Source organism: Balaenoptera ricei, chromosome 1 (assembly GCF_028023285.1).
Source record: "Balaenoptera ricei isolate mBalRic1 chromosome 1, mBalRic1.hap2, whole genome shotgun sequence".
NCBI classification, from domain to species: domain Eukaryota; kingdom Metazoa; phylum Chordata; class Mammalia; order Artiodactyla; family Balaenopteridae; genus Balaenoptera; species Balaenoptera ricei.
Genome location: NC_082639.1, coordinates 46,424,136 through 46,444,589, shown reverse-complemented (window position 1 = coordinate 46,444,589; position 20,454 = coordinate 46,424,136). Strand labels below are relative to the sequence as shown.

Genomic DNA, 20,454 nt, shown 5'->3' with positions numbered 1-20,454 from the left:
TCTGGTTCAAAAATGGCCTTCCTTTTTTTTTGTAGCCTTCTGTGGCTCCTTTCCAGTTTTTATCACAGACTTTGTTTTTCTCTGCTTCCTCTTCTCAGCTCAGCACAGTTTCCTCTGTCACGTTCTATAAACCTGCCACTGTTGATGAGTCTTTTTATGTGCCAGCTGAATCGGTCGGCCCCATCTCATTACCTCTTGAGTTCTATTTTGAATTTCAGTGGCAAACAATTTTTTCTTTACCTGCTACTTTCTCTTCCCTTATAACTGATTTCTTAATTTGGTCACTGAATTAACTCTTTAAACACAGTGCAAAATTGAATGTCATCACTTTGCCATCATCAAATTTTGTCTACTTTGTTTAGAGTTGCATCACCAGTGCCAAGAACAGTACCTGGCACCTGACAAATACTAAGTACATTATTTGTTGAAAACACTAATTACCTTGGCAGGTACTCTATGACAGGTTGCTTGGGTTGATTTGGATTACTTTTGTTCTTCATATGCCACAGATAAATATCTAAAATGTCATCGAGTACCTAGAAGTGGATAACACTTAATAAAATTTTATTTTAATATACACACTGTGACCTGATCCAATTATAGGCATTCTTCCTTAGCAGGTTCTTTTTTGTTGTTGTTCAGAAATGGAAGAAGAGAGGAGTTTTGTTATTTTCATTAACAAATTACGAGACTTTACTTCCTTTGCATATTAGTCCTAGTCTTTGGTCTATAATCTAGCCTTTAATCAATACAACAAATACAGTTACTTCATTTAAATGTAAACAGCAGTGATAAATTCACCCTGTAAATCAAATTGCTGGTGTTTATAAATGTATGCAGCAAGTACTAGACAAGAAGGGCTCATGGTCCAGGGAAAAGGATGCTAATAGAGAGAGTGCAGAGAAAATTTCTGGGTACTGTCCCTAATTTAAGATTTGGGGTAAAGGGGGATTTTAGTGAGTGCCTGGTTGGCAACAGGAGGGATTTGACGGTATGAGAAAGGTTAGACGGTGGACTTCAGGGTTCAGGAAGAAACCAGGGTAAGGGTAATAGGAGATGAAGTGAGATATGGAAAAAGCATCAGGATCTTGGGAGAGTGTGGGGAAAGAACTTGGGAGAAGCAAGAATAAAAGGAAATTGAAGGCGGGAAATAGCAAGGACCAGGGCTTAGATGGTAGTCAGTGGACTAAAGATACGGCCCCTGCGCGCTAATGCTAAAAGTGGAAAGAGAAAGCAAAGAAAGCAGGCGTTTGAAGGGGAAGAGGAATGCTCAATGGTGGAAACCAACAGGGGTGCGGTCCCCTCCCCCAAAGGGCATAAAAAAGAGGGAGGGTAGTCCTCCCTCAAAAGGCAGAACAAAGACGGAATCCTGAGCCAAAGGGTGCAGTAGAATGTGGGTGGGTGGATGAGCATCAGGAGGGGAGTAGAGGTCCAAAGTGTTCGAATGAGTCAGAGGCTGAAGGAGGCTGATGCAGTCAGGAGTTTTTGGAGGTTTTCACAGAGTACTGGGGTTTGGAGGTCCGGTTGTAAAAATATGTTTCGGACTCTCAGGGGATTTTTGTATGAGTTTGGTAGAGTCCAGTCAGGTTGGCTGGGGGTAGGTGGTGGTCAGTCAATGCTGGAAGGAAAATTCAACGAGGGCTGGGAATTCACTTCAACCAGTTTAGGGTGATTTCAGCGAAAGTTGGAGGGATTTAGGTCAAGAGTATGTGGGGGGTGCATTTCAGCCCGGGTGGGTTGGTTTGCCTGCTTTGGGCATGAGTTTAAGTGGGCGCTGAAGGGTATGTCAGGCAGCGTGGCTGGAGGATTTCCTTCAGGACCGCGGTGCAAGTCAGGCCAGGTTTGGGGTGGGTTACAGTAGCCGCCGAGCGCACTGCGTTTAGGCTGCGGTGCGTTCCGGGCCGCGCCGGGGCGAGCAAGTCCGGGAGCGGGAGTCCGGCGGGGACTCCGGCGAGGTTCGGGGGGAACCGCCGTCAGCGCCGGGCAGGATCGCCAGCTCGGGGACTTCGGGGACGTTCCGCGCAGCGCGTTGCACTTTGCTCCCGCCCCTCCCGCGGGAACCTGTTGCTGGAGGAATGGGCGGGCGGCGGCGACGGCGGAGAACCCTCCCTTGCCTCCGCCCGGGCCTCACGGCGTCCCTTTCACCCTAGATACGCTCCGCGGCGCAGCCCCTCCCTTACCGCCTCTATTAAAAAAAGAAAGAAAGAAAGAAAAATCACCCCCCAACCCTCACCCGTGACCGGCGGGCCCCGCGGCTTCTCGTGCGGCTTCCGGGAGCGGAGGCGCGGCCCCGCGGGCCGGAGGAGGCGGAGGCGGAGGAGGAGGCCAACATGGCGGCGCGCAGGGCTGGGCCGGGCCGCCGCAGCGCCTGAGCCCTCCACAGCCGTCGCTCGGCTCGGGGCGCCCACCCCCGCGCCCACCCTGGCCCGGCGGCCGCGGAGCGCGCAGCGCAGGAGTGCAGGGGCCCTCCCGGGCGCGGGGACGGCGCGGAGGCAGCGCCGCGCGGCCCGCCAGGCCCCGGACCCGCAGCTTCGCAGCCCGCCGGCTGGCGCGGCCCGGAGGCCCGAGCCATGGAATCGGAGGAGGAGCAGCACATGACCACGCTGCTGTGCATGGGCTTCTCGGACCCTGCCACCATCCGCAAGGCCCTGCGCCTGGCCAAGAACGACATCAACGAGGCCGTGGCGCTGCTCACCAACGAGCGGCCGGGCCTCGACTACGGCGGCTACGAGCCCATGGACAGCGGCGGCGGCCCCAGCCCCGGGCCTGGCGGGGGCTCGCGGGGCGACGGCGGCGGTGACGGCGGCGGCGGAGGCCCTTCCCGCGGCGGCAGCACCGGAGGCGGCGGCGGCTTCGACCCCCCGCCCGCCTACCACGAGGTGGTGGACACCGAGGTGAGGAGGGGCGACCCATGACCCCCGCGGGAGAGGCCAGCGGGCTGGAGTTCCCTGGGGAGGGGACACACCCCACTGGGCTTGGAGTGCGGAGGGCTTGTGAGGCGGGGGAGGCACGGAGAGAGGGGGAATGGAACACCGGGCTCGTCGGGATGGAGGTCACCGGACTGGGGTCAAGTGGGGAGAAGGGCCCATGGGGAGGGGCTGAATGGCAATAAGGGCTGTAGGGCAGGGCTGCGCGGCGGCGTGAGTAGGGGGTCTCTGGGCTTTGAGCTGAGCTCACTAACGGGGCAGGCCCGGGTCGGGGATGGGGAGGAGGGCCCAAGGCTGGCCTCCAAGATGGGGAGAGCCAGACACGTTGACCTGGAGTGTGTGATGGGGAGGACGCTTGTATCAGGGGGTGAGAAATGGGGTCCTAGGAGATTACGCGAGGGCCCGAGATTTCCCGGCCCAGGGTTTCAGTGAAGGAGTGGGGAGGCACCAGGTTCAGAGTCAGAGAAAAAGTGGGATGGGCCAGCCAGAGTAGCGGCTTTGCTAGGGTCAGGAATGAGGTCAGGAATGGGGTTTGGGTTTTAGCCAAGGACCAGAAAGAGAGGAGATTGGTCATGGTCTAAAATGAAGAGGGACTGGGCAGAGGCCAGGAATGACAAGAATTGATAGGAAGTGGGGAGGGGGCTCAGCTGCAATAAAGTCTGGGGCGGGGGGGCGTCGTTGAGGTCAGATATTAAAGCCACGGGGATTAGACTGAGAGAGGTTAGAGATAAGATGCCAGGGCAGGAGTCAAAGCTGAGGAGGGGCTAGGCAGTGATGGGACTGGAGTTGGAGGACGAAGCTGGGACCAAGTCTGGGTAAGCAGAGTACTGGTCATCGATTAAGTCAGAAATGAGGGAAAGCTAGACTGGAGAAAGGGATTGGAGCAATACTGAGGGTGCTGTGTAGAGGGACAGGGACAGGGCGGGAGATTAGGGGACTGGAGAAGTCTGTTAAGGTGAAAGAGGGCCGTCTAGGCGAATGGCTTTGGTCAGAAATCTCAAATCTGGGTGGAGACGATTCCTTTTTGTTTTAGTTAAGGATGTGAGCAAAGAACATGGGGGGAGAAAACAGACTTTACCTCTGATTTTTTAAAAAGCATCAACCAGAAGCAACAGTGCTTGTGAATAATTACTTTGCAGAAATATGGCAGCTCATGGTAGGAGTTTTGGTCGGATTCACTGCTTAGTACATTTCAAGGGTCCAGTAGAGCAGGTTGGCCTACTCTAGTGGTTTGGGTTTTTTAGTAGAGATGTGAATTTGGATAATTCTTAATGAAGCTAAGCCTCCTGATAGAATTCTTTCCTAAATAATGTTCTATCCTTTTAGTTATATTCTTTTGCAGCAGTTCCTTGGGCTGAAGTATTTTGGGAAAGAAGGCGGCACTTCAAAAAGCCAGATTTCTTCACAAGATCTCTTTGGTTTCCAGACTTCCACACACTTGGTTGATTACTCTCTGTTACCTAGTAACTCAGCTAGATCATTGACTAGTATATGGCAGTAAAGTTTGTAATTAGTCCTAGTTTTGGAAAAAATTCCCATATATTTAAATAACTGTACCTAAGTCACTTTAAGAAATGAGCTTCTCTTTGCAAGTCCCCGTCACTCCTCTCCTTGTTCCTTCGAGTTTTTTTTATAAATTTATTTATTTATTTTTGGCTGCGTTTGGTCTTCATTGCTGCGCGCCGGCTTTCTCTAGCTGCGGCGAGTGGGGGCTACTCTTTGTTGCCGTGCGCGGGCTTCTCATTGCGGTGGCTTCTCTTGTTGCGGAGCACGGGCTCTAGGCATGTGGGCTTCAGTAGTTGTGGCACACGTGCTCAGTAGTTGTGGCTCACGGGCTCTAGAGCGCAGGCTCAGTAGTTGTGGCACATGGGCTTAGTTGTTCCGCGGCATGTGGGATCTTCCCAGACCAGGGATCGAACCGCTGTCCCCTGCATTGGCAGGCGGATTCTTAACCACTGCGCCACCAGGGAAGCCCCCTTCCTTCTAGTTTTGACCCAGTTTTGAAATCAAGAAGAAAGCCATTGCTTTTTCTGAAGATGCTTGTAAGGCCCTACAAAGTTCAGTGTATCCTCATTTTGTGAAAAATTTTACTCTCTTTTTCTTTTGTCACACCTTTTAATTTCCTAGAATTGCAAAATCAAAATAAATTATAATGCTTGGTGGTACTTTAACATTAGTTGTACTGCCTGTACATTTAAATACTAAGAATTGGGACTGGCTTCTTTGCATATGAATGACAGGCTGAGGAGTTTGCTTTAACGTAAAATCCAGAGAATCTATGACTTTTTGAAGAATCGTGTCAAGTTTTCATTTCCTCTTGACCTGTGGATTTGGCTGCATCATTTAATTTTGAGAGTTCACTAGGGGCTGGTTACTGAGGCTGATTTACCCAGAAGAGTATTGGCAAGGATACAGGGAGACACTTTCCTGGCACACAGGAGCCTGGTGAGAATGTTTAACCCCGTTTTTGCCTCTGTAGTTTTACAGATCTTCTTGCATGCCACCTGTGCACCTTGTTGGTCATCCTTGCTGTAGACAGTGGGAACCTGAGGCATTTGATCTTGGGAAATAGGGAGAAGTGCTAAACATTGCTGAGCATCTACACAGTGTGTCAGGCACTATGTTAGGTGCTTTATGCATTTTATTTAATCCCCAATGAGAGAGTTAATAAGATCACCATTTTAGAGCTATGCTTGGCTAGTGGCAAAGTCTGAATTTGAACCTGTTCTCTCTGACTTCCAAGACAGTGTACTTTTCATTCTGCTCAACTCATGGTTTTAGGATTGAATTCGTTTTAAGATAAGGAAAAATACAGAGGGAAAAAGACAAATTTGGAGGCTCCTGTACAAGTCTAGGAATGATGTGGCTGGCAATTGCTGAATCAAGGCATTAGGAATAGGATAATGGGTAGAATGAAAGGAGAATCATAGATTTTTAAAGCAGAAGACTTTAGAAATTAATGATTAGTTTGGCTCCGTTGTTTTACAAGTGCAACCTTGCAGGCCCCAAAGGGGAAGTGACATGTCCCCACAGAGCCAGTTAATGGAAGAGATGGGACTAGAACCCAGCCCCATGCACTGCAAGTCCAGTGTGCTTTCTCCCTACCAGCGGCCTGCCTTTCAGATGAAAAGGGGACAGGACACAGTAATGGGTTGAAGCAAAGGGAAGTATAATAAACAGTGTGAAGATTGCCAGCTCTTGTGTAATCTACTTGTTTTATTTCTAAAAAATTAGTACCTTGTTTGAAAATATATAAATTTCTGTTTGCCCCGTAGGAAATTTCAGTTTCAGTGTCCTCTTAAAAATGTTTGGGAATATACAGATTAAAATCTAATTGTTAAAAAAGAAAAAATGATTACATTTATTTTATATTTGTCATTTGGGGACAAGAATGATCCTCTTATTTGGTAAACATTTGATGCCTTCCAGGTCCTGGGGCTGGGAATAGAGTGCTGAACAGAAAGTGAAGGTTACATTCTGGTGGATCTTAGTGCAAGCCACTCATTTTGCAAGAAATGACTTCCCACGGTCATGTAGTTAGGTAAACCAGTTTAGTAATTTGGGCCCATGCTATAATTAGTACTTGGTTTAAAAATTAAAATTTGGAAAGTAAAAGACGTTAACTTCTGGTTCAGTAGCAGCAAGGAGAATGCAGATAAAAAAGACCCAGATATCTAGCAGAACACATAAAACTGCACAGAAAGCCACTTTTTAAATATCCTCCAGTGAAGTAAAGGTATTGCTTTGCAGAAAGTTGTGTTTGGTTGTTATTAGTATTGTTGGATGTAGATGTATATGTAATTCTTGGTCTCTGGGTCTGGACGGGACTTTGAAAAGTTATCCAGTTTTGATTTTGAATAGCATTACTTCAAACCCTTTCCACGGCAGGTAGCAGTCTGTTCTATTATTAGAGAGTGAGATCTCACAGCTGCTCTAAATAACTTATCCAGATGTTTAACACCCCCACTGTCAGAATTCTTCAGTGCTATATGGCTGTCAACCCCCCTGACCACTACTCAGGGCATGCCCCCTGGTTCTGCCCTCCACAGAGCTGGGAGAGAGTTGGTCCTTTAAGAATTGTGATCCTGTCCAGAGAGTTAGTAGAATTTAGAACCAAGAACTGTTGTAGGCACCTTTTAAAATTTAACAGTTGTGAAGTATACCTTATTTGTTATTAAGTCTCCTTCTTTTGTCTTTAGAAAATACAAAAATGGAATTTTTAAAAAAATAAATTTATTTATTTATTTATGGCTGTGTTGGGTCTTCATTGCTACGTGCGGGCTTTCTCTAGTTGTGGCGAGTGGGGCTACTCTTCGTTGTGGTGCATGGGCTTCTCCTTGTGGTGACTTCTCCTGTTGTGGAGCACGGGCTCTAGGTGCGCGGGCTTCAGTAGTTGTGGCTCGCGGGCTCTAGAGCACAGGCTCAGTAGTTGTGGCGTATGCGCTTAGCTGCTCCGCGGCATGTGGGATCTTCCCAGACCAGGGATCGAACCCATGTCCCTTGCATTGGCAGGCAGATTCTTAATCACTGCACCACCAGGGAAGTCCCTAAAATGGAATTTTCTTGCAAGGAGATTTTAATTAACAGCTAGAAATACCTTCCTCAGTGTCTAGTTCTGTGATAATTAATATTCCTAGAAGTGACATTTAATGCTGTGATCTCACCAATATTGTGAACTGCTTGTTTTGTTCCTGCTGTATTGTGGATAGTCTTTCTGGAAGTATTTTGTCAGGCGTGTTTGCAAGATTTCATTGCTACTTTGTTAAGAGCCCCAAAGTTGGTCCTGCTAGAATATATATAAACCACATTACTTTGTAACTCCTTAACTCATTTCTGCCTCCTTTTTTCCTTTTGGTATTAAGTGGGTAGTTATACATGAATTAAAGTTATAATACATTTTATATAAAATATGTAATATGTTATATATTAAGGTTTATATTAAAATTCATGCCCTTTTTCCCTAAAATACACAATCCTAGCTCATTTGATGTAGAGTAAATATCAAATTAGTAAATTTTAGTTATTATTTGTGATTTGGATACATGACTCTTGGTTTCTGATTTACTGTGATTTGTTAAATTAGAAAAAGTGGAATCTATTTAAAAGTTTTAGAGTTAAAAAATAATTCCAAAAATCAGTTGAAAGTAAATGAAAAATAGGGAATCTGAAAGATTAATTTTGAAATAAGAATTTCTTTATAATCTAGTATATAGGTATCTCCTTTGTGAATGAGGCTTATGAGTTCATCTGACAGTTGGTTCTCACCTTGTAATTACCTGGCCATTTGCTATTAGAATGAATGTAATTTGGCATGAAGGAAGTACCTCTTGTGTGTCAGTGAGTGTGTATTCTAGTGAAATCATAATAGGTAGTGACAGCTTTATACAACATAATAATGCTGTTAGCTTAAAATTTGAAACCAATTACAATATTAGAAAAGTAAATGTTGTAATGTTTTAACAATTTGAGGAAAGAGTTTCAGCTGTAATACGACCCAAATAGCAGACGTCGGTGTACTACACATCTTTGTACTTACTGCTCAAATATCATATAATATTGATTTTATTTGAATTTGAGTGCAAACATGAAAAATTTTTACTTTTAATAGAACTATTATATTTAGAAAGATTTTGTTGACTAATACTTTTCATGTCTGGAGTTCAGTTTCCCAGGAAATTTTTCTTATTTGCAACACCAGAAATAAGTAAGAAGTAAAATACATAAGATTAAACCATTTCAAAACACCCCCATACGTTTAATGCACTCAAGATCATGCATTTCATTCATTTGTGTCTTAGCTTGTCTTTTTAAAAACATAGTTCAAGTAAGTTTTAATATTAGGTTTCCTATCAAATTAGAAGTGTTTTGTAGTAGTCCAAACGTGAGGTGGTGAGCTGTTGGAGGCAAGTGCATTTGACAGTAGTGAGAAGTGACAGGTAGCCCAGGGGTAAAGGAGGGGATAGGAAACCTTAAAAACAAGGCAGGCTCACCCGTTTGTATAGGGCGATGTGAAACAGCTTTATGTGCTACATGCCCCTGAGAGGCTGTTTTTACTGATGCCACACTCAAGAAAAGGTTACAGTATGTTCTGTTTAAGAAAGGTCAGGAACGTGTAATACAAGGTTTTCATTTAAAAAAAAAAATGGAAGAAGAAGAAAGTTGGACACATTAAAGAAATAAGCTTTCAGGTACCTGGAAAATTCAGATACGAGGGACATTTCAGCCTGAGGCTTCTACATTGTGGAGGCATTGCTAAGTAGGTTGTGCTTCATTTTCAAGAGTAGATGTTTTTTTCTCACCTTCCTTCTAGGGAGTTTTAGTTTCTTTTTTAAGTTTGTATTTCTCATTCTCATTGTTATCATAGGAATTTTTATTATTCAGTATTGAAATAGTTTTCAGTCACAGTTGAGTTGTAAAAATTTTTTGTTAAGCTCATGTTGGTAGTAGGTGACAGTAGATTTGGTTTATTTTTATTTGTTCTGAAGGAGAGAGCTAACACAATTAAGTTGATATTTCATTCTGATAATCTTTCCAGAAATTGAAATGCTTTAGCCATGAAGCAGAGGTGTGTGGAATCTTTTTCTAGAGCTAAGTTGAAGATTTTATTTTTCTTCTTAGAAATAAGTAATACCCTAGGTGACCACCAAAGTCTTTTCACTTCTTAAGTTCTAGCACACAGTTCTCTTTCCTGTAGTGTCTTAGTTATGTGCATTGTAAAATTCAATTGACAGCATTTGATATGCTTTCACTTAGGTTTAAGATGTTTATGTTAGAAATATTTTATTTAAAAAAAGTAAATATGATACATTCTTTATCAGTAGGCTTCCAAAATGGTTTCTGAAATTAAAATCTTTTCCAGAAAGATTTGTTGGTCAGACATTCTGTTGCCAAGGCTTTTCAACTTCTGCTTTGTGTTCTTTTAGAATCTAGCTTTTCATAAACAGGTCAGCATTTTTGGGCTTTTTTTCCCTCTTTCCATTTCTCTTATATTGGCAATTTTCGTTGAAAATTGAATTGCTTTGTGAAACTTATAGTTAGAAGCCTACAGTGTAGCATTTTGGTAGCAATTTAAAATAAATTTCAGATCCTAAAAAATATGAAGGTATTCCATACTGCCCATGGCAACACCATCTGTCAATTATTTAATTTATTCTAGACTCCTTACTCTCTCTTCTTATCAAATAGCCTGTTTATTCTAACCCTAAATATCTCTCCTGCCCCTTTTGTCTATTTCCTCTGTTACTGCTTTGGTTTTGTTCATGTCCCTTTCTTACTGTTTCTCTGTGCCACTCACTGGTGCCAGAATGATCTTTGTAAAGTGCAAATTTCAGTTATGGGATAACCTCGCTTAAAAATGTTTGGTGGTTCCTTATTTCCTGTAGGTAAGATCTAAACTCCTTTCTTTCAAGGTCTCCATACTTACCCATCCCGTCTTACCTCCTGCGTTCCAGTGCCATGCTCTCCCTTGCAATTCAGGGGCCATCTGTTCCCTCACTCTCACCCCCGAGCCCCAATATCCATCTGCCTGGCTAACATGGATTCATTCTTCAAGATTACCTCAAATGCCATTCCTCCTCAAGGCACACTTGTCTCACATGGCCACATTCTCCCACTGCATTCTGTATGTACACCAAGTAAAGCAGTGATCATGTTTTAGTTAATAAAGAGATGTGTTTACATATATGTATCTGTTTCCATTGGACTTGAGGAGCAGGATAATTTCTTTCTATCTCTGTGTCCTAGGACCCCTGGCTCACAGAGTTTGATTGGATAGATAACTAAATGAATGGATGAAAAGAACACCTTAAGTGAAATAAAAAGTCAAATGGTATTTGAAAGAGTATTGAACCAGGAACTTGGGAGACTGTACATTTCTCTTCAAGGTTCTGTTGATTGCCAGCTATAGTATTGGGCAAGTCAGTTTGCCTCTCTGAGCCTCAGTTTTCTCACCTATGAAGTGGGCATCTTGGCACTAGATCTATGGTTAAATTTTTTCATTCTTTCACCTCTTCGAGAAATTTAAAGCTATGAGGCCTTTCAGAAAACAGCACATGTAAATATACACACTTGGTTTTTTAAATAAACTGGTGCTAAAACACTAATGCTATTATTTTTGGGTGATAGGACATACAGGTAATTCTCTTTCTTTTTTCTGAATTAAAAAAAATTGATGAGTTTTTGAAAAGTATATAAACTTTATTAAATGAAGACAAACCAAAACCGTTAAAAATAAAAATAGCTTAAAAAAAATAGACTGAAGTATTTCATGATTCTTAGGAAAATTTTGCCTAGACTCCAAAATTATTTTAAAACTTTGCTACTGAGGAAAATTAAATATAGAAAGATTTAATTCGTGTTTTATCTAACTGAAATACGGAAAAAAGTATACTGCTTCCTAACATACAATTGGGAACATTTTTTAAAAGTCTAGATTTTATATTTGATTATCTACTTATTAGATAGGTTCTAATTAGTTCTAGTTATAAGAAAACTGGCTTGGAAGATGTGGTTCAGCAGGACTTTTCAATTTTGAGTCACGTCTTGAGCTTTAATGGAGCTTCTGTTTAGTTGCTTTTCCTGCCTTTCTCCTTTTCTTCATGCTCCCCCCCACCCCCGGCCCTCGCCTAATATCTCAGAGCATTTTGCCTTGTTGACTGTTTGTAGGACTTTTCTTATCTATGACTCCGGTGTGTTTGGATTGGCCTTTAGGTTACCTGCCAGCATTTAAAGACTATCCAAGATCTTTGTGTTTTGGAAACAGCTGTCTTTAGAGCACAGTTTTTTTGTTTTGTTTTGTTTTGCTTTGCCAAAGGGATGGAATAGAGATGCACACCTGGCCAACAAGGCCTTCCCTTGTCACCTCTCTTTTCTGTGACCTGTAACACTGTTACTCATGATTGTTGGGCTGTTGGTGGGCTCCAGACTCAATCTTATCTGCTGTTTTCAAGAAACATTCCACTCACTTGACTCTTTCTGTCATTTGCATACCTTAATATACTCTTTCATGTGTATTTACACATTCATTTTTAAGAGGGGAAGACTGCTATTTCCGGTATTTTTATTAAATGGAAAATAAAGAGTTCTCAGAAGAAAAACTCTAGATTTACGTTAAATAATGATACAAATCAAATTCCAATGATAAAAACAGGCATCACACCAAAAATGTCAGAGCAGCCAGACAGTTAATAGCCCATTTAACAAAACACTTAAACGTACCTTCATTCAGTAGGTTTTTATTGAGCATTGACTGTGTGCTAGGCACTGAGCTAGACGTTGGGAATACAGTGGTGAACCAATCACACATAGTCCCTTCTCTGTTCCAGTTTCAAGGCTGGTGGATTTCTTATGCTCTATGTCCAATAGATTATAATGTTATAATTCAGAAAATTAAGGCCTTGAAGAGTTGTGGATTAAGTGTGAAGAGATTAGATCTATCAAAAGCATTTGAGTAGTGCCTCAAGAATTCTTTTGTGATGTAATTTGATCTATAGTGATATCCATTGCCAGGAAAGCAAGTGATATTGTTTTTTCAAGTGATATTTCTTTAGTGCCATGGAATGTACAGAATTTGTATTTATTTACTTGTTGAATGTTTAATATTAGTAGGTTAATGATTCTCTCAACTAGTATCTCTTTTAAGAATGATGCTAATTATTTCAACTAAATGTCATTACTTTTTGTCCTAAAATCATGAATATGTATTTTTTTCCCAGAAAGGAGAAATTGCCCTAGGAATGGGTCTTTTTTAGGCTAAAAATCTCTTATGATTGTTGATAATAACCCCCAAAAAGGATGTTTTAAAGCTGGAGGAATGTTGTTGATTTTAGAAAGACTTAACGATGGTGGCAGTAACAGTAACTCTAAATGAAAAACCTGTCTGGTATTAATAACGTTAGGAATCCTTAGTTTATTATCAATATTGTGTGTGTGTGTGTATGTGTGTGTGTGTTTAGTTTTATGTTGGAGTGGACTGTCTTTACTAAATACTGTAATACTTTTAAAATGTTAGTAATTTTCATTTTGTAAGATTTCCTTCTCATGATGTCTGCTTCATTTGAAATGTTCTGGTGAGTTACAGTAGCAACAGATCATTCTATATTTCACAAGTTTATATATCATATTTGTTTTTGAGAAAATGTCAGTTGCTTTTAAGCAATCAGTATTCTCGGTGTTGAAGTTACACCAGGCAAAAAATGTTTGTGTAATATATAAAATTTGTACCATAAAAAACAATTGGTTCATGATATGTGTACATATATACTGACATCTGTAGAGAATAACAAGCGAGTGCTGTTTGCTTTTTATTCCTTTGAGGTTTTTATGGTTGGAGTATAAAACAGGTCTGTGGTAAAAGAATTCCAAGCATTTGTTAAGGAGGATCAAAGACCAGAATCAATGCTGAGTTACCTTGGATTCACCCAGTTCACAGTGGTTATAATACAGGAGAGAAATATCAAGAATACCTTACGCTTCATAAAACAGAAAAATTATCTGTAGAACCGAGAATATTTCCTGTCTTCTCCTCTCCCTATTCCAATAAACAATACTTAAAGTTGTAAATTTAAGGATTAAAATTGAAGATTTGTTTCAAAGCTGGAAGGGACCATTGGGATCTTTTGGTGTTAAATCTGGTCAGTTTAGGGATGAGGACCTCGACTCTTGGATCATTAGCAAAGTCAGGAAGGGAACTAGCCTTCTCCTTCTAAAGAAGTGTTTTGTATAGTTTACCACACTGTCTTTCTGACATGAGGAAGTCTTTTACTGTAGATCATCTTTAGTATATCCTTCCTCATAACTTGCTGTATCTTAATCATCACCATTTCCTTTGTTAGATACTAGCTTCAGTTAGGGGGGCAAAGTTGACATTTGATTCATTTTTTTCCCCCTTGAAGGTGTTTATCTTGTTTACCTTGCTTTCTCATTCAGCACTTTCTAATGTCAGCAGCTGTTGACAAGTTTATAAAAGGTGGTGAGGGTTGAGGAGGGGAAGGTTGAACAAGTGCTGTCATTTGTGAAGGTGCTGTGTCCGTCTGTCTACTTAGCATCCTTGTAAACCTGACAAGGATTAGTGACCCCCTGCCTGAGTCTATCCATAGTTGCACATGGGTAATGGGTATTTAAAAATAAGCTTTAATAGTCAGTATATAAATCTCTTGAAATAATATATGCCTAATTTGTATATCTTTTACTTTCTTAAAACTGCCTTTTTGTTCTCTGCGTATCAATTGTAGGTTTGAAATCAAACATTTTGAGTGATACCTTGGAAAGGTATTAATACTCTAAAAACGTGACACTTGCCTTAATTATATATTTTAATGAATACAGAAATAAAACAGTGTGTGTTGATTAACTCTTAGAAGATACATTAAAAAAAAAAACAGCCTTAAAATATGCCAGGTCCTTTTATGACTCCTAGCCTATTATGCACATGCTTTTTTTCCTACCTGGCCTGTCCTCCTTATCCCTCTTTCCCCTTCTCTTACTATATTGGACCAGGAGAGTTAGTCCATAGCACTATGTGACATCAGTTTGATCCTTGTACTTGATCCTTTCTCCACAAAGTAGATTTAACACAAGCTCGTGGTTGGCAGAGTTAGGTATTGGACATCCTCCTTATTTCAGTCTAGCGAGTCCCATGAGATTCCGAATACTAACATACCACATGTACTGTTAATCAGGTTTGCTACTGGTTTTCTATTAGAGCTTGATGCCCTCTATTCCACTTCCTCCCATTCACTCTTCCCCTTTACCCAGTTAAAAGTCCCTTCTTGAGTTTGAATAGAAACACTTACATACAATGCTCTGTCATAGCATTTACCCCATTATATTGGAATTATTCATGTATTTGTCACCCAGACTGAATTGTAAGGCTTTTGAGGTCAGGGTCTGATCTTCTGTATTTTTCATAAAGTCCAGGGGAACACTTGACATAGGAGGTGCTAAATAAAAGTATCTGATCTGGAAAATATTTAGTTTGCATCAACATTTTGGAACACATTTTCCCCCATTCACGTGTTATCGAGTAGTTTCGTAAAGTGAATCTTGCCTAAAATAACCTACACCATAGCTTGAAGGTAACAAGTATTTTGATAGTCCTATAGCAGATTTCTGTCATGGTATTTACCTTGTTTTGCAGTTTGAGGGAAGGAACTTTTTTTGAACTGTTGCCAATGTCTTTCTGATGGATACCATTTTGGACATGACACATTAAATGTGAACTTTTGTATTCAGAACGGAGGGTAACTCCCTCCGTTTTGTAAGTTTTTTCTGTAGCTAATAGAAAAATATTGCACACAGGAAAGAGCATAATGCATGATAAAAGAAACAAAACTTTTTTTAGCCTTTGGTAGGACTGTTTAACAGTCTGTTTTTATGTAGCTTTGTTACATGTCTTAGTTGAGCTCAGCTTCATTAAGGAGAAGATTATTTGCAGAGATTGTCATTTCTGGAGAAGAAAGAAATACGCTACAGAATAATTAAAATAGTAAACTGATTTTTAGTGTTGTTTCTGTTTCAGATTGTCCTATTTGTTTCATTTATCAATATAATAATGATTAATGATGTTACTGTTAATCCAAGTGAGTTTATTTTGAAGTAAAGCTATTGAGACACTGTTCGGTTTTTACCCCTCCTTTCTTACCCCGGTGTAAAAAAAAAAATGTGTGTGTAGAAAGTAGGAAGAGGAAAGAAACAGCAGTATGGGAACCGTTTGTGCTGTGCTGAACAAATACTTGTTGAATGGCTTTGATTCCCGTCTGGCTTCTGATTGCTAAAACACATCCCTGCTTCTTAGGAGCTCATAGCCCATTGCAGTGATCCTGAAGGGTGGGTAGGGGTGACCAGCAGCAGATCGGGTTGCTTTTTCAGGATAGCTTGTCCCCTACAGGGCCCCTAACTATCCCAGGAGCTTCTGACAGAGTGGGGAGTAGTGTGAATCTCCTAAGGACAAAGACATTGTCCTACAGAACCACAACAGCATTATCTCAACCAAAGGAGTTTAACAATGATACATTAGTATTCTCTATTATTTAGTCCATATTTAGATTTCCCCACTTGTACCAAAAATATCCTTTATAGACATTTTAAAAAACAATCCAGGATTGAATCAAAAATTATCACGTCACACCTGTCAGAATGACTATCATCAAAAAGAATACAAATAACAAACGCTGGCGAGGATGTGGAGAAAAGGGAACCCTCGTACACTGTTGGTGGGAATGTAAATTGGTGCAGCCACTGTGGAAAATAGTATGGAGGTTTCTCAAAAAACTAAAAATAGAACTACCATATGACCCAGCAATTCCACTCCTGGGTACATATCTGAAAAAAACAAAACACTAATTTGGAAAGATACATGCATCCCAGTGTTCATAGCACCGTTACTTACAATTGCCAAGGTATGGAAGCAGCCTAAGTGTCCATCAACACATGAATGGATAAAGAAGATGTGGTATATATATACACAAAGGAATACTACTTAGCCATAAAAAAAGAACGAAATTTTGCCAATTGCCACAACATGGATAGACTTGTAGGGCATTATGCTAAGTGAAATAAGTCAGACAGAGAAAGACAAATACTGTATGATATCACTTATATGTGGAATCCAAAAAATACAACAAACTAGTGAATGTAACAAAAAAGAAGTAGACTCACAGGAAAAATAGAGAACAAACTAGTGGTTACCAGTGAGGAGAGGAGACAGGGGAGGGGCAATATAGGGGTAGGGAATTAAGCGGTATAAACTATTAGGTATAAAATAAGCTACAAGGATATATTGCACAACATGGGGAATATAGCAGACATTTTATAATAACTATAAATGGAACATAACCTTTTAAAAATCATGTGGGGACTTCCCTGGTGGCACAGTGGTTAAGAATCCGCCTGCTAATGCAGGGGACATGGGTTCGAGCCCTGATCTGGGAAGATCCCACATGCCGCGGAGCAACTAAGCCCATGCGCCACAACTATTGAGCCTGTGCTGTAGAGCCCGCGAGCCCCAACTACTGAGCCCGAGTGCCGCAACTACTGAAGCCCATGTGCCTAGAGCCCGTGCTCTGCAATAAGAGAAGCCACCGCAATGAGAAGTCCACGCATTGCAACGAAGGGTAGCCCTCCGCTTGCCACAACTAGAGAAAGCCCGCGGGCAGCAACGAAGACCCAACGCAGCCAAAAAAAAAAAAAAAAAAAAAATCTTGTAATAAAGTACTAGGCCATATATTAAGCACTTCAAATGCATTATTGTGTTGAAAAAAAAATGCAGGATTGAATCAAAAATTATGCATTGCATTTGGTTATCATATGCCTTTAATGTAGATTCTAGAATAGTCTTTACATCTCTTTAGTCTTTTGATACTGACATTTTTGATAATAACCCAGTTCTCATATTGTATTTTTAAAGGATTTTATAATTGAATCATTTTAAATGCACAGGAAAGTTTTATCATTGTCTATTAAGGTAATAAGGAAAACTGAACAAAAATATTAACTTCTTTCATGACATAATTTGCTCCTCTTTAATAAGACTGCACTTTCAATCATCTTTATTCTGATCTTTTATAGAATTTTAGCATTTTTAGAGGCAAAGAGGGGTCTTAAATCTATAGGTAAACGTTTTCATTTTATAGATGAAACTAAAATATGAAGTTATCAAGTCTTATCTAAAACAGTGGTTCCCAACCAGGGGCGATTTTGCCCCTGGAGACATTTGGTAATGTCTGGAGACCTTTTTGGTTGTCACAACTAGAGGGGTACTACTGGCACATAGTGGGTAGAGGCCAGCGATGCTGCCAAACATTTCACAGTGCACAGAACAGCCCCCCCTCAACAAAGAATTATCCAGCCTAAAATGTCAGTAGTGCCGAGGATAAGAAACCCTGGTCTGAAATCATACAGCTAGTGGTGGGCTTAAATCCATGTGTCTTGACCCTCAGTTCTGTATTCTTTCCACACACAAAACATACAATGCCTTACTTTCGCTCCCTTTCATTCTCCCTGCCTTCATCCTCCGTTTCTTCACTTTGAACCTTTTTTGTTAAGCCTGAGTTAATGAATTTCTTGATGCCTGTAAGGATTAAGATGAATTAGAGCATATTGCTAGAAGAACATGGAGTGTCTTTCTAAAAGAGAAATATAAAAGTGCTTTCAGTGGAGTTTTGTTCCTATAAGTAAAAACGTGTGCAAAAGAACCTTTTAAAAGCAGTTTGGATAACCGTAACAGCTCTTTACTTTGTTTATACGATGTTTGAGTTTACAGAGCATTTTCACATACATTATCTTATTTAGTACTCACAAAACCCCTTTGTAGTTATAAGCAAACAAATGGCAGTGTCCTTTTCAAAACTGAGGAAATGAAGGGTCAAGGAAAATAATATATCCCATCTGACTGTGGTCAGGTAGGCATTAGTTAAAATTACATGGAGCAAGATTTCAGTTGAAATTTTATCTTTGCTAAAAAGGACCAGGCAGTCTCAAAATGTCACAGGCTCCTGGTTTCTAGACCTGTTTAGGCAGAAGCTCTGGGATATTTCCGGGGATGTGGAAGGGATTCAGGTATCACCAAAGGTTTAGACACTGGCGGTAGAGTGGAGAGTTAGATACAGCTTGTTGAGTAACACGATCCAATTAGTGCACCAAACCTGTGAATAGATCAAGTTTAATACAACGCAGTATTTGTTGTTATGGAGATAGAAGAAAGTGCTTTAAATATGCCACACTCTCTCTTTGGTGGCAGACTCCCACACATACAGTTCTCTAGACCTAGAATCCCTTCCCCTTCTCTTTCATTTCCTAAGTATTTATTAGGTGCTTAACATTCATTCATTCATCCACCAAATATCTACTGAGCACGTACTCTGTATCAAGGACTGTTGGAGATAATGCAACAGACAAAACAAAAATTCTGCCCTGGTGGAGCTTATATTCTGGCTGAAGGAAGACAGACAGCAAACAAATAAGTCAAATGTAGAATGGTGAGTGCTATAGAAAAAAATTAAGCAGGGAATGGTGCAGAGAGCATGCTGGACTAGGGGGTAGGTGTCGCAGGGCTGCTTTTTAAAATGAGGTTCAAAGGTGGAGGGGGCAGCTCCTCACCAGAGCCTTGTAGGCAACTGAAATGGCCTTTTCGTCAGAATGAGGAAGGCAAGCGTTGAGGGTTCTGAACAGGGAGGTAACGTGATCTTATGGGAAAGATCCAGAGTTTGTTTTTGGATGTGTTTATTTCAGATGCCCATTAAATACCCTAGTGGAGATGTCAGAGAGGGAGTCGGAGAGATGCCTGGAGCCTAGGGAAGAGGTCCCTGCTGGAGCTGAACTGTGAGTGCCTTCAGCTCGGAGATGGTATTGAAGACCATTAGCCTGTGCATTCTCAGCAGGGCCAACAGCACTCCAAAGGGCCAAAAATTGTTTCCTGAGGGGTGAAGAAAATCTTAGATATTACAGTGGTTGGCTCCAAAGCTCAACCCTAGCCAACACAGTCTTATTCTTTAGTATTTAATAAATGGAGGTGGGATGATGGAGGGGAAAAAAATGTTTAAAAGGCTCCTCGAAGGTGTGATCATGAAAACAAGGTTGAGAAACACCGCGCTGGATGTGACTCCGTGAGATCGCCAAGGGAATGTGTGCGTGTCTGAAGTAAAGAAGAGTTCCGAGGACTGGGTTCCCAGGTACTCCAGTGTTAAGGGACTGAGGTGACAAGGGGGGACCAGCAGAGGAGAGCGAGGAGTGGCTGGTGAAGAGAGAGGAGCCAGGCAAGGGCTTTGTCCTGGAAGCCACGTGGAGGAGGTGTTTCGGGGCGACGGCGCCCTCAGCTGAGTTAAAGGTTGCTGGTGGCCAGGGTCAGGTGAGGACTGAGCATTACCGTGTGCTCGAGGCTGAAGAAGCTGGATGCTTACTTAGGTCTCAGCCTAAATGTCATTTCATTTGTAGGCTACCTTTGACCATGGTAGGCTGGGTCCCCTTCTTCTTCTTTTTTTTTTTCTTCTTTTTTAAATTGTGGTGAAAAACACAAAACATAAAATCTACCATCTTAGCCATTTTCGAGTGTACAGTTCAGCAGTGTTAAGTATAGTTACCTTTTGTGAAACATCTCCAGAACTTTTTCATCTGGTAAAACTGAAATTCTGTACCCATTAAACTACAGTTCCCCTTTTTTCCCCTACCCCCAACTCCTGGTAACCACCATTCTTTCTCTTTCTATGAATTTGACTACTTCAGATACCTCTTATAAGTAGAATAGCACAACGTCTTCAAGGTTCATTCACGTTGTAGCATATGACAGGATTTTCTTCCTTTTTTTTTTTTTAGAGCAGAAACTTTATTCTTTCTTTTCATTTGTTTATTTGGTTGTGCCGGGTCTTATTTATTTATTTATTTATTTATTTATTTTTATATATTTTTAAAATTTTTGGCTGTGTTGGATCTTCGTTTCTGTGCGAGGGCTTTCTCCAGTTGCGGCAAGCGGGGGCCACTCACCATCGTGGCCTCTCTTGTTGCGGAGCACAGGCTCCAGACGCGCAGGCTCAGC

The 20,454-nt window shown here is 41.4% G+C and overlaps 1 protein-coding gene across 5 annotated transcripts in view; it reads left to right on the top strand.

The window, feature by feature from the left end:
• The first annotated feature begins 2,495 nt into the window (after positions 1–2,495).
• The window catches only part of USP24 (ubiquitin specific peptidase 24), a 146,709-nt gene continuing 128,750 nt past the window's right edge, over positions 2,496–20,454 (top strand). For all 5 annotated transcript variants that reach the window (XM_059923462.1, XM_059923484.1, XM_059923473.1 and 2 more), the window contains exon 1: positions 2,496–2,894. In XM_059923462.1, coding sequence (XP_059779445.1) covers positions 2,571–2,894 — 324 coding nt within the window. In that variant the 5' untranslated portion in view covers positions 2,496–2,570. The remainder of the gene's footprint in view (positions 2,895–20,454) is intronic.